Source organism: Dipodomys spectabilis, unplaced genomic scaffold (genome assembly GCF_019054845.1).
Source record: "Dipodomys spectabilis isolate Male_0828 unplaced genomic scaffold, ASM1905484v1 ptg000095l, whole genome shotgun sequence".
Taxonomy (NCBI): domain Eukaryota; kingdom Metazoa; phylum Chordata; class Mammalia; order Rodentia; family Heteromyidae; genus Dipodomys; species Dipodomys spectabilis.
Window position 1 is genome coordinate 42,987,937 of NW_024870772.1, and position 19,596 is coordinate 43,007,532.

At 35.6% G+C, this 19,596-nt stretch overlaps 1 protein-coding gene across 8 annotated transcripts in view; it reads right to left on the minus strand.

Moving 5' to 3' along the window:
• The window catches only part of Cab39l (calcium binding protein 39 like), a 106,881-nt gene that overhangs the window by 51,053 nt on the left and 36,232 nt on the right, over positions 1 to 19,596 (minus strand). For 3 of the 8 annotated variants that reach the window (XM_042685710.1, XM_042685712.1, XM_042685713.1), the window contains exons 4-5: positions 3,583 to 3,722; positions 1,302 to 1,466 (exon numbers count right to left, since the gene is read on the minus strand). In XM_042685710.1, coding sequence (XP_042541644.1) covers positions 1,302 to 1,466; positions 3,583 to 3,684 — 267 coding nt within the window. In that variant the 5' untranslated portion in view covers positions 3,685 to 3,722. The other 5 variants (XM_042685714.1, XM_042685711.1, XM_042685715.1 and 2 more) reach the window with 5 other exon arrangements.

Consider the following 19,596-nt stretch of genomic DNA (forward strand, 5'->3'; position numbering starts at 1 on the left):
CACACAGTGGTGTGGAAACAAAGAGATAAAAACTAAGCAAGAGAAAAAGGACTATAGGTAGACAATGTTATAGATAAAGAAATAGTCAGCAAAAGGGAGGAAAGGATAGCTGGTGTATGTGAAAGGAAGTATGAGTTGACGCCTGAGCCCTTCAGGTTCTCCCTGATCTTGCTTCCAGCCAGAATACAGGACTGTGTGTTCACCCATAGTCTCCTCTGAATTTCTCCTCCATCACCACAGCCAAATCTCCTCCCCTATCTTATCTGCCAGGAAGCCCTGGACTAGTATTTCCACAGATCCCCAGAGCCCTAACCTTACCTCAGTCTAATCACTATAATCACAGTAATTAGTTTTCCTTCTAGTTGCTCAGTGAATAAAACTAAAAGCAATTAACTTGAGAAATCTGCATATCTCATCTGTCTCTGAGACTCTGTGAAGATTTGAATACTTACCTGAAAAAAACCAAAAGAGAAACTGAGACATCTATCATCTACACAGTGAGTATGTCAACTTACCTACGGATATCTTTTTCATTGCATTATCACTCACTGTTAAAAGTTAAATAAATAATAAAATGCCTACACCCATTCACACTTATATTTCTATATTTGTTGTATTTATTTAACTAGGTAAACTTGGTTTAATTGCTGCCCAAATGAGATAAACATTCTGTATCACATTTAACAGACTTCTCAAATCATAGTATTTTAATAAAAATAACTAGCTTACTAGATGCAGTGTTTGAATTACAACAGCCAGTTACTTAATGTGTTGGAACTTTAGGTTCTTTATCTATAAGATGGGGGATAATAAGATTATTTAAAACCTTATGCAGCTTTAAGAACTAAGTAAGTTGCATTCAAAACTGTATTGGGGGCTGGGAGGGTGGCTCAGTGGTAGAGTGCTTGCCTCGCATGCATGAAGCCCTGGATTCAATTCCTTTTCCTTAGGAAAAGCCGGAAGTGGCACTGTGGCTCAAGTGGGAGAGCACTAGCTTTGAACTGAAGAGCTGAGGGACTGCACCCAGGCCTACAACCAACAAAAAAACAAACAAACAAAAAAAACAAACCTGTACCTGGTATTATATTAAACACTCAGCCAATGCTATCTATTATTGTTAGTAGTAGTAATTAATCTAGCTACTATCTAGCTGCACAAACTTAATTAAAATATAGCTTTAAATAAAGATGAGAGTGCAAATATAATGTCTTTTACATATAACGTATGACTAGCAATCATTTTTTAAAGTTAAATGCTAATAGAATATATATTAAAACAAAAAGAGAACAGTTGTCTTTCACCTCAAAGTCTATGAGCTGCAGGTCAGCTATCAGTGTCACCAGCAGCCCACTGTTGTAGAGTTCTTGTGCCAGTTGAGCCACTGCCTCTGTTGGGGGCTCCTTGTCATTTGTACCACACAGAATTTCCTTCATTGCTTGCAGTGCTTTTGACACTTCTTCTGAAGCCTAGTGATCAGAAAATATGCTAACAGTTAAAAAGAATAGTAATTTCCTGCCATAAACAAGTCAACAAAAAAAACATCTCTTGGGCCCAATTTATTTGTAATCAAAGACCATTTCATAGTTATAAACAAACTATTAGTGGGCACTACTTTTTTATTTAAGGAAATGTTACTAAAATTTATGTAAATAGATCTATAATATTTCTTCTTAGCCAATATAACTGAAGTAATTTTTCCTTAAACTATATTATAGTCTAATTTTGCTAATAACAAGTAGAAGCAAACAATATATAGCAACTTTACTCCTAAAAATTAAACACAGTCTGACTTGAAGACTTACTAGTCATTACTTACAGTATTATGTTAAGGTTTTTCAACAAATCCCTATTCTCGTGATCTTTCACTGGTCAGATATAAATGCACAAGTTGTAAAAACTTGTAAGTTTTGTCAGTTTGTGTATTCCTCAAATGTAACTGACTTTTTGCACTTATGAAATTTAAAATAATTCAATTACATTTAAAGAATAATAAATTCACAGAAGCAAGAAAGATGAATAGGTATTAAGCCCTAGAGGAGGGAATATGAGAATGACAGTTAATGGTGCATGTTTTCTTTAGAGCAATGAAAATGTGATACTGGTTGTACAACCTTGGGAATACACTAAAAACTGTACTTTCAATGGATCTTCATATACTATGTGAATTATACCTCAATACATTTTTAAAAATACAGGTAACACTGGAAAGCAGACTAATTTAGCTAACAATTTGCTTTACTGTTTTAAAAGAATTATAATGTTATTACTTTTAACAGTACAGTAATAATAAATGTAAAAGGGGATGAGCAGAAAAAGGCAAGTAACATTAAAATAACAGCAAGACATTACTTTTAAAAATGAATTTTCTGTCAAGTGGGAGAGTGCTAGCTGAGCAGGCAGGCCCAGCAAGCACAAGACCCAGAGTTCAAACCTTGGTACTGACAAAAAAGAAAAAAAATCCAGATATTTTTATGGCCTGAATGGAAGCAATCTTTAACTTATTAAGGGATAAAAGATTGTCTCCCTCCCCCCCCCCCCCGCCCGCACCCCACGAGGGGGAGGGCATTATTTGGGTTTGAACTCAGGACCTGGAACTTAGGAGTCAGACACTCTTCCACTTGAATCATGCCCCGAGTCTAGGAAGATTATTGTATTACTGTTGGTATATCCACAGAAGGTACTTCAAATATATAGAGAGCTGAGAATTATGAAGCAAACCTCTTTGTGACCATCTCTCAGAATATTTTCGCTACATCCTAAGATGTAAATACTTTTGTGTATTTCATGACATTGCTATAGTTTGGATCTTAAAGATCCCTCAAAAAGATTCCTCAATAAAGGCTTAGTCCTCAGCTTTGGTGCTTCTGTAAAGCAGTAGAAACTTTAAGAAATGGGAAGTCTCTTCCAGTTATTGGGGATATACCCTTGAAGGGGACCATGGGTTCCCTATCTTTTCTAGTCTGAGCCATGAGATAAATCATTTTGCTACTCCATGTGGTCCTGTTATGAAATGCAGTCCTTACCAGACCCAAAATTATGAGGGTCATTTAAATTTCTATTCTGGGTCAATATTTGGCGCAATATTATAGAGAATGTTAAAATTAAGGTATTTTGCATCCCTTATAGAACTTAAATTGTATTATACACTAGGATAGAAAATTATGATGAACTCACAGGCATTTGTATTATAGGCATGTTGGATCATAGCATAGCCTAGTTGTTTGTAGAAAAACTAAGGTTGCACTGTAGTACAATCTATCTGCCAATTTTTAACTAAGGCTTTTTCCTCTTTTATTTCAGTGTAACATGATACACTAGTACAACCCCTGAGATCTTTAAATTCCACAGTGATCCAGCATAGGCCAAATGCTCACTAGTGAACCGAGTTCAACACAGCAGAATGAACAGTTATTAAGTGCATAAAAACCTGAAGCCAATCTAAATGTTCTTCTTAGAACCCTATGTGCCTATCACACACAGTCTTGCTTGGGATCCTCCATTAAGCGTTTTTTTTTTTTTTTTTTATCGTGCTTTGGCCTTAAAATAAATGTTTTTCAACAATGTTTTTGTCTTAGCTCATACCTTCTCTGTCTTTTTTTCTTGTTTTTCCAAAATGGCCATGTTGTCTTTCAGAATTTTCACAATTTCTGCTGGATTTTTGTGTGATTTACTAAACAAAGGCATTTTTCATGTATAAAAATCTCTTCTTCCAATATGGAATGCTAAAAAAGAACAAGCCAACAAAAATCATAACTTTAATTCTTAAAATACTTAAATCACCATAATATGGGTTTTAAAAATAACATTAGTTCAATAATTCAAAAACGATCAAATGATAATGAATTTCAAGTTTATGCCAAAGTTAAATATGTATTAAATCTTTAAGAAAGATATTTTAAAGTCTTTACCTAAAAGTTTTTACTCAAGAGTTTAAACTTACAACAATAGAAGCACAAGGATTATGCAAGAATGAGAAAAGAACTATTTCAGAGACTAATAGACTGTTTAGAATAAAAAGAGTAATAATAATAACAATAGTAAAACATAGTAATAAAACAGAATTAAAATAACATAAAACAAAGAAATGTACGCATTAACCTGCCCATGTAATTGTAACCCCTCTGTACAGTGTGTTCACAAAAAATAAAATAAAACAGTATGGGCTGGGAAGATGGCTCAGTGGTAGAGCCCTTGTCTTGCATGCCTGAGGCCCTGGGTTCAATTCCTCAGCACCACATAAAGCAAAATGAAAAAAGCCGGAAGTGGCTCTGTGGCTCAAGTGGTAGAGCGCTAGCCTTGAGCTGAAGAGCTGAGGGACAGCGCCCAGGCCCAGAGTTCAGGCCCCACGACCAGACCCCCCCCCCCAAAAAAAAAACAGTAATAAAACAATTATTAAATATGTATCACATAGTACTCCATGGTAATTTTAAAACTGCAATGTAAAATTAATTTGTATCTGTCCATTATTTACTCTTCAAATATTCAGTTGTCTATAATCATGAATGAAAAAAATCTCTTGTATTCTCAATGCTATAGTGGAGGGTGAAGAGAGTGGAGAAAGAAGTATTCTAGTTATTAGAAAGATTACACAGAGCAGAGAAAGCTAAATTACTGGTATTGCTTTAATAAAATATGATGGGAAAAATCTTGTAATAGAAGGCTCTAGCTAGTAAAAAAAATGTACATTTATTAGTAAAATATATCTCATATATTATAGAAATATGATGTAATAAATAGAACTCAAGCATTCAGAAATGAAAGCTACTAGTTTCAATGTATATTTAAACAGAACTAGAATAATATTAAACATAATATTTGATAACATTTCTCTACTTTTTATATCCTGAATATCATTCTACAGGTATGATTACATCTAGTATAATATTTTAGTAAGAATATGGTATGTTAATGTATAAATACACCATTTTTACCAATATCTAATCAGTGGATTTTTTTACCAATACCTTAGTATTTGTAAATTTTAAAGTATATTTTTCCCCAATATTTTCCTTCTTTATTTTTTGGTGGCACTGGAGTTTAAACTCAGGGACTTTGTGCTTGCTAGGCTGGTGCCCTACTAGTTACAGCCTCTTTTGCTTTAGTATTTTTTACATAGGGTCTCAAACAATTTTGCTGGAACAGCCTGGACCACAATTGTCCTATCTATACTTCTAGCCTACCTGTGACAAGCATGTTTACCATGTTTTTGTTGGTCTTGCTAATTTTTTGTTCAAACTAGAATCAGTGATACATCTCATCTCCACCTCCTGAGTAGCTAGAATTATAAGCATAAGACAAATTGCCCAGCTCATTTCTTATTAATGATGATCAATGAAGAAAAAACATTATACCCAAATGCATCTATCAATTCACAGAAGCACCCTGACCAGACAGTCCTGTATTAAAACCTGAAGTATGATAGCAAATCCCTCATCCCCTAGATTCTAATCTGTTTCAAAAATCTATAGCCCAAGCCTTTCTGTTGTATCTAAAAACTACCAATATATTCCTCCAAGTAACAAAATCAGTATTTGTTGTTTGTGTTCAAGGGTTCCAATAGGATTTGTGTGTACAATGAAATCTATCTATCTGTCTGTCTGTCTGTCTGTCTGTCTATCTTGATCTGTCTATCCATCTGTCTATCTTGAAATAGAAACTAAAATTGTGAATTGTGATGATGAAACAGAGAACTTTAAAAACCATTTCTTGGGGCTGGGAAGGTGGCTCAGTGGTAGAGTGCTTGCCTTGCATGCCAGTGGCCCTGGGTTTGATTCCTCAGCACCACATAAGCACAAAGAAAAAAGCCGGAAGTGGCGCTATGGCTCAAGTGGTAGAGCTAAAGAGCTGAGGGACAGCACCCAGGCCCAGAGTTCAGGCCCCACGACAGGACCCCCCCCAAAAAAAACCCCAACAAAACATTTCCTGCTTTAGTAGGGATGCCCCAATGTAGGGAGGGTATTATGAGGGGAGTTGTCTACTCTCAGCCCAAGAAAAGTTTAAAATCACAGTAAGGAACCAATCAATCTCTAAGCTGTCAAAAAATTGACGGAACACTTAAAGATAAAAAATACACACAAATAATTTTGGATGAACATTGAGCCTTGTTTTTTTAAACCTCGTGAATAATAAAGGCATGCTGATTTTCTGTAGTAATCTTTATTAAGTAGAACTAAAGTATCAGTAACAGTAAAGTACATTTAAAGGTCACTGGATAGTCAGATGCAGTGATATTTTTTTTTTTAACTATTTTCGGGATCTGTTGCTAGCTACCTATGTAGTCTGCTGCTTGCTACCTATGTGATCTGAGCACTTCATGCGATCTCTTTAAGACTGTTCTTATCTGTCAATGGGGAGGATAACATATCCCACTTAGGGCTATTATGAGGATTAAAGGTCTGTGGAGCCCCTTACATAGGGAATTGTACAAGTAAGGTATTCCCTATTGCTTAGCTACTATTATGAAAAGTTCCAGAACATAATTAAATAATTTCATTAAAGAGAAAGCTAGTCATTGAGATATCCCCCTATATTAAGTATCCTAGTTTTTCAGTCCTTTAGTCAATTACAGTTGGCCCTCACTATACTGCATCCACTGACTGCAGCTTCACTGTATTGCGGTTTTGTTTTGTTTTGTTTTTAACATGTATATAGCAGTCTCTCACTTATTACAGGAGCTACGTTCCAGAGACCCCACCAGGGTGAAAATCTGCGAAGTAGCAATAAGTGAACTATGATATAGTGAAGAACGATTATCTAACACAGCTACTTCGCAGATTTTCACCTATCTCCAGGGTCTTTGGGACGTAACTCCTGCAATAGGTAAGGGATCACTATATTATCTATCTATCTATCTATCTATCTATCTATCTATCTATCTATCTATCTATCTATCTATCTATCTATCTATCTAATCTATCTATCTATCTATCTCTATGCCTATCTATTTAATTTATTGGTGCTGGTCCTTGAACATCATTGAACACAAGGCCTGGGCTCTGTCCCTGAGCTTCTGTGCTCAAGGCTAGCAATCTACTACTTTGAGCTACAGCTCCTCTTCTAGATTTTGGTGATTAATTGGAGATCAGAGTCTCATGGACTTTCAAGCCAAGCTGGCGCCAAATAGTGATTTCCAGACCTCAGCCAGAGGCATGTGCCACTGACACCAGCACTTTCTTATAATTACTTTAAAAAATATAAATTTATTCTGAATGTTTAATATTCAATGTTCAGATATTTGTCACTGAAACAATTTTAAAAAGAATTTTAAGAATGTGTAATTGTTTTCTTTTTCTATGTAGTGTTACCACACCAAAGAAAAATATTAACTGGAGGAATTTCACCTAAATACTCCCTTGATATTGAAAATATATATATATACACATACATATATGTATATGTGTGCATGTACTTATATGTATGTACATGCAAATATACATATATATATGTATGATGTGACTTATATTGCTTGGTCTGTTTTGGTCTGCCTTGTTTTCATTGCATCAATCTAATTCTACTGCCAATTTGCTGCAATTACAAATGTCTTCAGGATTTCCATGGTAACATCAACATAGTGGTTAGCTGGCATTTTCTGACTCATTGTGTCTCAATTTGTTGTGTTCATTTTTTTCATTGGATAAGTAACCTACATAAGCACTATACACAATCACCTTGCTTAGTACTAAGAATGGAATTGTGGACAAAAAAAAAAAAACAAAACAAACCCGTGATACCTACTCTTTGGTGCTTATTAAATGGAAAAGCTAAACATTTTAGTGGCAACATGTAACAGCTAATATCATATAATGTTTCTTAATATAGAATCCTTTTTGAAAATACTTTAAATGTAGCATTTATTATAATAATTATAAAATAAAATTCATTGAATAATGTTTAAATTTCCATAAGATCATTATTAATTTTAGAGCCCACACATTGAGGAATCAAAACACATTCTCAAACATTACAGCTCTAGCCCCCAAAGCCCAGCAAATTAATGCAAAATTTTCCTGCCTGCCCTGCCCTGCCAGTGCCTAGCTCCACTCCACACTCAGACAATACTTCTCCTATCACCCACCAACTTAGGGTACTACTCTTATTCTTGGTAACTCTATGTACATCTGGTGAACTGCACTCAGACCCACATGCTACACAAATACTGGACACTAAAGCTCAGACTAGTGGTGTGGGTCAGTGGCAGTACCTGTCACATATCCATGAGGCCCTAGGTTTATTCCCCAGAATCACAAAAAATAAAGATACTTAGGCACCCTTCTAGTCTTGTTGGAGAGACTAGATTCAGAAGTTAGCACTCTTACCTGTGTGTCATTTTTCTTTGTAAAATGAAGGGTTCTTAAAGTAAGATAGAACATCAGATTTTGAAATGGGATAGGCCATCTAACATGAGCTCTCGGTTACTCATCACACTCTTATATCCATCTTTAATACCTAGCATCTATCACTGCTAAAGATATAATGCCTAAGATGGAGACAAAAGGAATTGAGGATTCCAGAAAAAGGTGTTTGTGGGAAAAGATGGCAGTTTCTTCAAAGTTTTAAGAACATAATGTGCTTATATTTCGGCAATGCAGATATGCCCCGTTAGTTCAACAGACTGACTATGATGAATGCCTTCTAGGCACTGCAAAGTGCTAAGGCCACACACTTCAACCTGCCCCAGCACTAGTACTGACACAGGCCTAGCACACAAAATGTTAACAGATTGACACTGGTCCTTCTGCACTTTCCCACTTTCAGGAGTAAATGAATAGGATAAGCAACAAATTAAATGTTCTAAGGAAACACATGCCCTGCTACGCTGTGGGTACGGAGACTCTGAGACTCTGACAAAAAGAGAACTTTATAAAAGCAACATATACAAAAAATACAGATATACCCCAAATGCGGCAGAGCAATCCCAAATCTACATACAGCAGAAATAATACCCCAGAAAATTGAGTGAGGGCTATTGCAATTATACATTCAAAAAATATTTACAGCACGGCGCCAATAGCTCATGTCTATAATCCTAACTACTCAGGAGGCTGAGATCTGATGATCATGGTTCAAAGCCAGCCTGGGCAGAAAAGTCTGTGAAATTCTTATCTCCACTTAACCACCAGAAAACCAGAATGGCACTGTGGCTCAAGTGGTAGAGTGCTTGCCTTGAGCTGAGCTGAAAAGCTGAGGGACAGTGTCCAGGCCCAGAGTTCAAGCCCCACAACAGGAAAAACACACACACACACACACACACACACACACACACACACACACACACACACACACACACACACACATTTCCTATGGCTGGAGATGTAGCTCAGTGATTGACTGCTTGCCTAGCATGTATGAGGCCCTGGGTCGGATCCTCAGCGTGAAAAATGTACATCATGATTGCTGTATAGGTATTATAGAAGCATGAAAAATATATATGAAAAGAAGAGTGGGGTAGGGGAGAGAAGAACAAGGAATATGGAGCCAGATGCACACCAATACAAAGATATAATAGCTTAAACAGAAAAAAAGATTGAAACTTGATCATGTAAAGGATTTTTCTCATTAAGGATTCAATGCAGAATTCAGTATGTGTTCTGGCTTTTAAAAGAAACAAATATTCCTTTTTCAAGCACATTCCAACAAAAATGACTTTACACAACAACAGAAACAAAGACCAAGTCTCCTTTGGGCTTTATACAATTAAATGCCACAATATAATGAGGAAGTCTACAAACTATAGCATCATAATTAAATCTCCAGCTAACATATCATTTATGTGTGAATAGATTACATATATTTTGCCAAAAATTTAACAAAAAATGAGATGGAATCAAGCCCACAAAGAGCTTAACAAAATTAATGCTGGAAATCAGAAACAGTTTTTGAAAGGAAGCCTTTATAGTGTTGGCAGGACATGTGGGAGGGTGAGAATCTACAATTATAATTCACTCATGGGAATAAAAATAAACAAGACTACACTAAAGAAATTAAAGAGGAAACCTTTCAAAAATCGCTAAGAAAAGAAGGATTGAAATAATAGTGCTAGAAGTACAAATAATGGAATCAGAGAATACAGGGAAAAGAAGAAGATCCCTGTTTCTTCTGGTGACACATCTGTGTGCCTACTTCCTACCCCACCCAACAGAAGAGGAGGAACATGAGACCGGCATGGCCAGTGTTTCCCTGTTTGGGTTATGCTCATTGGCTCCCAAAAGGGTTGTGACCCAAGAAAATCAAAATTAAAAAGATGAAAGGCAACAAGTGTTGGTGAGGATGTGGAAAAAATGGAATTGGTATATATTCTTGGTGGAGATATGTTAGTACACCCATTATAAAAAATAGTATAGCGGGGTGGGAGGCAAAAAAAAAAAATAGTATAGTGGGTCTTCAAAAAATTAAAAGTAAAACTGCCCAAAATCCAGTAATCCCACTTCAGGATAGGCATCTGAAGGAGCTGAAATCAACACACTGCAGGGATAGCTGCATTCTTACTCTCAAGGCAGCATTATTCATAATACTCAATATACCAACTCACTCTAAATGTCCATCAGTACATATATATAATGGCACATATACATAAAGGGATGCTATTTAGCCTTAAAGAGGGAGAAAATACTGTTGTTTGTGACAACATGGATGAACCTAAAGGGCATTATGCTAAGTGAAATAAGCCTGGTACATAAAGACAAGTAGTCTATAAACAGTTGAGCTCATACAAGTAGAAAGAAGGATGATGTTACCACAGGTTGGGCAGCTGAGAGGAGAAGGACAGAGGAACTGCTGACAGAAGAGTGTCAGGTTTCAGACAGACAGGAAGAATAGGTTTTGAGATGTATCGTCTAGCAGAACAACTGCAGTCAACAGCAATGTATTCTATGTCTTACCATAATGATAGACAATGAGGGAACAGGTATGTTAATTAGCATGATTCAATCACTGCAGATTGTATATGTGCTGCAAAAGAGCACTACCCAATAATGATAAATCAATAAAAATAGTATTTAAATTCTTCAATAGAAGAATTTTGTCTGATATTTTAAGCCAAATAACTTAAAATACAATCAGTTAATTCATTCTAATATTTAATCAAGTAAAATATCAAGTGTAGAATGACTTACGTGGTTAAATAATGACAAAATATTTTAAAAAGAAATACAGAACAATGTACCAGCTTCCTATACATTTATTATTCAGCTTAAAAAGCATGAAACTGAGATAAGTAACCCCTGAGATTGCCTGTGGTAAAACGTGCTAATGAACGTGTATACCACAATTTTACCTATTCTCCAGGTTTTAGTTGTTTTTAATTTTTACTATTACTAACACTATTGTAATAGTCTTTTGTTTGTCAGTTTTCATATTTGTATATGAGCTTTTTCATAGCAGTGATTTCAACATTTCCATTCTTAAGTTTGAGTATTATTAAAATGTCATTTACTCCTAAAATTCCTGGTTTGATACAGTTCCAATGACAGGCTCAAACTTTTTTTTTCATGTGTATTAGTAGTACAGCTTAAATTTAGAGCTTCAAATACTTGTTCAGCTCTTTAATTCATAGCTAGTACCATGCTTCCAGTCTAGCATTGCGCTGGTTTAATCAGAGATAAGAGTCTTCAGGATTTTTCTGCCCAAGATTTTATTGTTATTTTAAAGGAGTTGTACAAAGGGGTTAGTTACTGTTTCATAAGTTTGGTAATAAGTACATTTTTTTTTCTTGACAGTTATGGGGCTTAAACTCAGGGCCTGGGCACTATCCCTAAGCTTTTCCATACAACTCCACTTCCAGTTTTCTGGTGGTTATTAAAGTCTCCTGCCTAGGCTGGCTTTAAACTGTGATCCTCCTTAGATCTCAGCCTCCTGAGGAGCTAGGATTACAGGTATGAGCCACCAGTACAAGGCCATGAGTACATTTCTTTTTGGACAATGTCACCCTTTCCTTCACTTTCCCCCTCCTGTCCCTGGCCACAAGTTGCATAGTTCATTTTTCACATAGGGCACACCGTATTCATATATTATGGACTAATGAAAATGAATCCCCCTTGATACAATAAAAGTGTGAAAAATGAATCAATAAAACAGCAAATGTTTTGTTGCTGTTTTGACAAAACTGAAATTTGATGGTAAAATGCCAGGTCTCTCATTTCTTACTAGTAAGAATATAAATTGGACAATAATTTAGCCAAACAGTTCTAGAATGTGAAAATGTTCATACCGACTTAGGAGTAAATACACTTTATAGACAGTCTATCCTAGGAAAATTAAATAAGGCTTTTGTTGTTATCCCACTTTTCTATAACTTACATAAATTTATGTGGAAAATGTTTATTGCAATGTTTATTATAATAGTGAAAAATACAGAAGAGCCTAAATGTCTCTAAGAGGGTAATGAATAAAATTGTGATACAGTCATTTGATATACTATTAGCATATGTCACAAGTTTTCATAACTTTTGAAAAAAATGTACAAGTTAATACAGATAAAAGTAGTTCACACTAATAGGCAGCTTCCTACCCCCACCTCCTGTATAGGGGTTTGAATTCAGGGTCTCACGATATATACTCAGCCTGCTTGCTCACTCCACTAGTCCTCTCCTATTTGAGCTGTGCCTCCAGCCTGGCTTTTTGCTGTTTATTATTGGCTTCAAACCAATATCCTCCACTACTTCTACTACTTCTTCTTCTTCCTCTTCCTCCTCCTCCTCCTCCTCCTCCTCCTCCTCCGTCCCCCCACCTCCTCCTCCTCCTCCTCCTTCTTCAATGACACCTAAAGTTACAATAGGACCCACAACTGTTTCTGATATTTAATGGAACCATTTATAGCACCTATAAAAATGTGTCCAAATGATAAGTCATAAAAATGAAGAACATTCAAAAATACAAGCACACAAAAATGCACAGAAAAAAAATTAAGTTAATAGTGATTGCTTCTGGATAACATAATTCATGGATATTTAAGTTTCTTCTTCATTAAAATTTTCTATTTCTTCATAACTTTAATTGATCATGCAGCAAACCTTTTCTCTATATGGTATTTTAAATGAATAAACAAGTAACTATTTTTTCTTAAAGTTCAAACTATGGATTATCTGATCATCATGCCTTCTCAGAGCACTGGGCAAATATGATTTCTTTGGCTATGAAGTTTCATGAAGAGTAATAGTTGGCTAAGATTCTAGAGAGAAAGCCAAGAAAGATTATTTACTCTGCTTCCAGGGAACTCAGACTGTTGCTTTTGTAGTAGAATCTGGCAGCATTTCTTTTTCTTTTTTTTTTTTTGGGTCTGGTCATGGGGCCTGAACTCTGGGCCTGGGTGCTGTCCCTCAGCTCTTCAGCTCAAGGCTAGCGCTTTACCACTTGAGCCACAGCGCCACTTCCGGCTTTTTTCTTTTTGCTTATGTGGTGCTGAGGAATCGAACCCAGGGCCTCATGCATGCAAGGCAAGCACTCTACCACTGAGCCACCTTCCCAGTCCCTCTTTTTCTGTCATATACAGTAAAATACTTCATATTCCTAATGAGTGTGTGAGCACCATTGAGGATGGTTCAAAGTCAGTCAAGCAAGCAAATGAAATGGAGAGGAATGCTTGGAAAGGGGGTACACAGAGCATTAAATACCCTTGTTATCCTACTTAAAATATTTCGAAGGGGAATAAATGTCTGTCTGTTGGTGTCTGAGTAGTATGTTTAACCTCCCACTGTGCTGTCTAAAAATAGTTTTCACTTCAAAGATTTCCCTAGGAAACTTAAAGGAATGGGAAATGTCTCTATGAAGTCATGAGCTACCTCAACATTTCCTTGGGTAATCTAAAAAGAACATATAAGCCAAATTATTCAGTGACTGCAAGAAAATTAACTCAAAGAATCAACTTTCTTTTCCTTCACATACATTTATTTTATAGTCAACAATGAGACAGGAACATTTCCAAAATTCTGTCTTATAGCTTGTTTATTTAAACTAAAAGCACAAGTCCCTTTTCTCATGCCAACAAATTAAATCACACCTATCACTACACATAAAAACAAAATTTAGCTGGGTGCTTGCAGCTTGCACCTGTAATGCTAGCTTCTTAGGAGGCTGAGATCGGTCATGGTTCAAATCTCTGGAGATTCCAATGAACTACCCCCAAAAAGTCCAAAGTGGAGCTTGTGGCTCAAATGCTAGAGCACTAGCATCGAGAAAAAGGTCAAGTGCAGTACACAGGCCCTCAGTTCAAGCCCCAGGACTGATACTAAAACAAAAAAGTCCATCTTGAAGTTGTACTATATTTACTATATACAAGAAATCCCTCAACCCAAATCATAATGATAATTGTTTTCCCAGAAATAATAAATCATACAGTATATCATTATATATGTTATAAGATGAAATCTCTTACAAAGCAATTATATATGCTGAAGTGTGCAAACCTAGCATCTTCTTTCAAATTTTCTGTTCATTGGGTGGTTCTAAGAATTGAACTCAAGGTCTCATACCGGCTAGGCTAGTGCTCAACAACTTAAGCCATGCCTGTAGTCATTTTCTGCACTGGTTATTTTCAAGGTAAGATCTTGTTTTAGGTCTAGGGTGGTCTGGGATGTGAGCTCCTATTTTTGCTTCCCTGTATTGCTAAGGATGACAGGCATGTGCTACAGTGCCCAGCCATTAGTTGAGACGGGAATATCTAGAAATTTTATGCCTAGTCTGGCCTCAAATTGTTATGTCCAGATCTCTGCCTCCCAAGAAGCTAGAATTACAGGATTGAGCCAACATGCCTGGCTCAATTTTTCCAGTTTTAAGGATACATCTTAAATATAAATATAATTATAAGTCCCAACTGAATTTTGAGTTTGGAAACCAAAAGACACAGGTAAAACAATAATAAAATAATAAATATTAATGATTTTTCACTGATAATCATTTTTCTCCATTCAAAATGATTAAGAATGACTTTCCTTTTATAAGTTTTGCTTTATTAGCAGAGTTTGAGGGAGAGATATTTTCTAAAATTGTACAAGTTACACAGAAATAAACTTATAAGAGGCCTTTTTTTTTTGGCCAGTCCTGGGACTTGAACTTAGGGCTTGGGCATTGTCCCTGAGCTTCTTTTGCTCAAGGCTAGCACACTACCACTTGAGCCACAGTACCACTTGTGGCTTTTTCTGTTTATGTGGTACACAGGAACCAAACCCAGGACTTCATGCATGATAGACAAGCACTGTACCACTAAGCCACATTCCCAGCCCAAGAGGCCTTTTTATGTATGTATCCTTATTTAGCTGGAAGTCTTGGTCAAACTTTTATATCAGAATAAAAACTCTTTTTTTTTTTAAAGAGGAACCCATCTCCCTTAAAAGTAATTCTAATGCCTAATAATACTGAAATAAATTTTAAAGCAGAATGAATAAGAAGTTAAGAAGATACAGTATCTACTAACATATTTGTAGTCTCAGAACCTAACATAGCTGGTAGTTTGCTTCTGTAATCCTAGCTACTCAGAAGGCTGAGATCTGAGGATCAAGTTCAGAGCCAGCCTGGGCAGGAAGGTCAATGAGACTCTATCTCCAATTAACCACCAAAAAGAATGTAGCTGTGGCTAAAGTAGTAGAGTACCAGCCTTGAATGAAAAAAAAAAAAAGGACAACAAACTTTAGTTTGAACTCCTTATTGGCATGACAGAGAGAGAGAAAGAGAGAGAGAGAGAGAAGCTCATAATGCAGGGTTTTCCCAATATTTCCTCTAAGTACACACACACATTATCTATAATATTAAAATTGATTAGAGACAGTCATTAGTATTAAGATAAAGTTTATTGGTATAGTGGGAAATAAAATTATATCATACCAGTGCCCATCAACTGTCAACTACCAAAACATTAACTATGGGAGAGTAGGAATGAAAGTGAGCTAGTTGAAGTGATTTCTCATCCTATAGACATACATGGTTGATTCACTTATTCTGGATGGGAAATTCCAAGTTAGAAATTCATGCTGGCAATTTAAGCTATATGTCACAAAACTAGAAACTATATTATCTCATTTGCAGACAGTAAAGATTTCAGTTTAAGCTCATTATTTTAATTACCAAGACAATACTAAATATGACCCTAACAAACAGGCATGCCAATACAGACATGCTAACACATTCTTCTTTATTAAGGGAATGTGTTGGTTAGCCACACACACACACACACACACACACACACACACACACACACACACACAAACACATTTGTTATAGCTACAGATCTGCTTTAATTCATTCAAGTGAACAGCCAATGATCTATTAACAAAATGAATACCAGGAAACTGATCCATGTTCTGGAGGAGGGCAATGGGGAGGAGGACACAGAAATGGTGAAGGATGGGTAAGCAAATACAGTCATTATATTCAATGTACATTATGTAAAAATTGAACCATGTAAATTGATGGGATGAGGAAAGATGGAGGAGAACAATGGAAAGAGTAACATTGATGAAGATGCATTGAAATCATAACCTGACTTCTGAAATTGAAACCCCCACAACTACTTAATAAACATAAGTAAATATTTTTTAAAAACTATGATTGGCCTGGGAATAGCTCAATGGTAGAACACTTATATTTAGATTCACCACTAGATTTGATTTTCTAGTATTTCTCAAGTAACAATGGTTTTTCTATAGTATGACTAAAATATATTCTTAGGCTACAATAAAGCCTGGCAGCCACTTTATACATTGTTTCTCAAAGAAAATGAACTCCAAATTCCTAACCACCTACTCATACATGAACTGCAATACATTTTGTAAACAGGTATAACTTATTCTATATTTATATTCCTGTGGGATTAAGAAATGGTGCCATTGTTAATTAAAAATATTTTTTTCTGAAGATTGCCAAGCTGAAATTTAAATTTTCTATACCTCTAAGGACTGAGTGGGAAATTATGTAAGGTAAATTTGTCTTGAAGTTAAGAATGGGTTCAGGAAAAGTCTAGAGACCTGCTGATCGACTTCATATACATAGGTCAACAGGCAGGGAGAAAAGAAAAAGCCCACAAAACGCCATTAACAAAACCTGTTCTACAGGCTTCTATACACGTAGAGGAAATTTCAGAGAAAGTACAGTCATGTTGTGTATAAGTACAACCTTCTTAATGTGTGTATTCACTGATACCCTAAAGTTTTCACTTCAGTTTATTTTTGCTGACTTAGACAGCTCACTTGAATCAATAATGTTTATTTCTTAAGGCTAGCACAGGATAGAGCAGAAACTTGCTCAGGATGGGTATCTTTATGAATTGTTCAATTTAGTAATTAACAATACATATTTCCTTCCCCCTACAAAAGTAAGATTATGTGCTTCTTATCTATGCCCTGTAAATATATATCAATATATAAATATATATTTAGAATATATATATGTATAGACCATACAATGTCATATATAAAGATATACAAATTTATTGGAATATGAATGGTATTTTAAGAAGTTATTTTTCTTTTCTCTGCTTTTCTGCATACTTACACACACAAGCATACACATCTAGTTATAATAGTTCTTCAACAGAAAACTGTGATTTTGAGGCTGATTATCAGCAACAAAATAACCCCTTTATTCCTTACCTTACAAATCTATATGCATTCATTTTATATCAAATGGTAAATTTTCTAAGTAAATTATAATTTTTATTTCCTTACAGAACTTTGGAAAAATCAAGTTTTATTGGCTCTCACAGTATTCAACACTTAAATTACAGATCCTTTTAATTAATGGTAGCAATTTTTTAGTTTAAATTACGATGGAATTATATGTTATAATAACATAAAATTAAGCATCACAATGGTAGATTTAAATTAACTGACAATGTACAGAAAAGATAACTTTTAATTTTCCATCCAATTGAAAGAGAAACACAAAAATTAGTATTTGGCCATTGCTTCATTTCTGGAAACTTTTTATAAATAAAAACCCATTTCCAAAATAAGATATTCCATGGATATGGAATAGTTGGTTCTGGTTCAAGTGCCTCAGGCAACAGAGAAGTATTGTTTTGTAGTTGTTTTTTCAAACCTCTCATAGTAACAGCAAGCAGTTCATCATGCACAAAGAAACAAGGTAACAGTTTCATTTCAAATAAATATATAAGTAGCAACAACAGACCCTCAATTAATACTGAATTGTGCCATATTAATTACTTTTCTACAGCTGAAATGGGTATAGATACTCACCAAATGGTAAGGAAATGCCCAAGCTCATGTAAGCAGCAAAAAGTAGACTCGGTGCAGTGCTGAAGACAGCTCTTTCTTGCGCTCAAAGCACTTTAGATAAGTAGCCTTTATCGTCCATTTATTAGAGGGAGCCTCCCATTACTGGCACAGAGAAAAAGAGTTTGCACAATTCTGTCTTTACTTTCTGACTCTCTTTGAAGAGGAACAGTTACCCCGGGAAAACGTTAGCAGAAAATGATCACTTGAAACTCACATCAAGCAGCTGTAAATTTCCACTCTGCTTGCTCTCAGATTCCAAGCCTTGCTTGTCTCTTAATCTGTCACAGGCAGTTCTGTTTCTGGTCAAACCAGCTTGCTTATTTGTCCTCCTCTCCCTAGGCTAACATGCACCTTCAGATACACACCACATAGTCACAACCTCTTTTTTTTCTTCCTCCCTCAATTGTGTAAGGTCACAAGAATACATGCAAAGCAACTGAGCTGAGGTACAATGAATTCCTGGGCAAAAAAAAAAAAAAGTCTTAAAGATAAACAAATATTTTTCTATCACCTTTTCCCTCTCAAGGCTTGAATTTATTCATGTTTTTAGCAACTGACAAAACTGGCTTGCTCATCATCTTATTTAAAAATGTAAATAAAGGTTTCCAACAAAGGCATGCTGACAGTAATAACAGACTGGTCTACTCATGTGTTAATCCAGCAAGTGAATAAATGTACAAGTACTATAAACTTACTGGAGATACAGAGAAGTAAGGAAGATTTGGGGTACTTATTTAATTTTAACAGAATAATTTAATGCATATTTAACATGGTATGTGTTGAAAGTCAGACCAACATTTGCAGCCATAAAGGGAAATTATGAGGAAGAGAAAAATACTAACACCAAAAATGCTAAGTAAAATGGCTTAATCACTTTAAGTGCAAACTAGATATGATTATTTTATTTGGAAAGAAAGTGTTTCCTTCTTTTGACATTATTGGTCAGGATGTGTTGTATCTCCTTTAGGACTGGAGAAGCATTTTAAAATTATCTTACACTTACAAAAGCAAAATGTCTCCAAGTTATAGAATGAAGGTTTGGGGATGAGAAATTGGGTGAAAAGCTGAGTAGGTTGATAGCTGACAGTCTGAGGTGGATGGAGTTGGTAGGATTCTCTGAAGTGAGAAGAGAGTGTACACAGCTTTGTATACAGCTTAGAAAATATTCAGGTTCTGAATGAACACTAGTCAAAGGTGCTTTGGAATGAACTCGTCTATGATCCCAAAGACTTTCAGGTTTTCCCACTAGGAGTTTCCGATTAAAAGTCCTGGACCCTTCTAACTGAGCTTGGATTATAGAACTAACAGAAATAGTGATAACACCTACTATTGACATATTAGTCTTACTCTTTATTGAACAAAACAATGTTAAGAT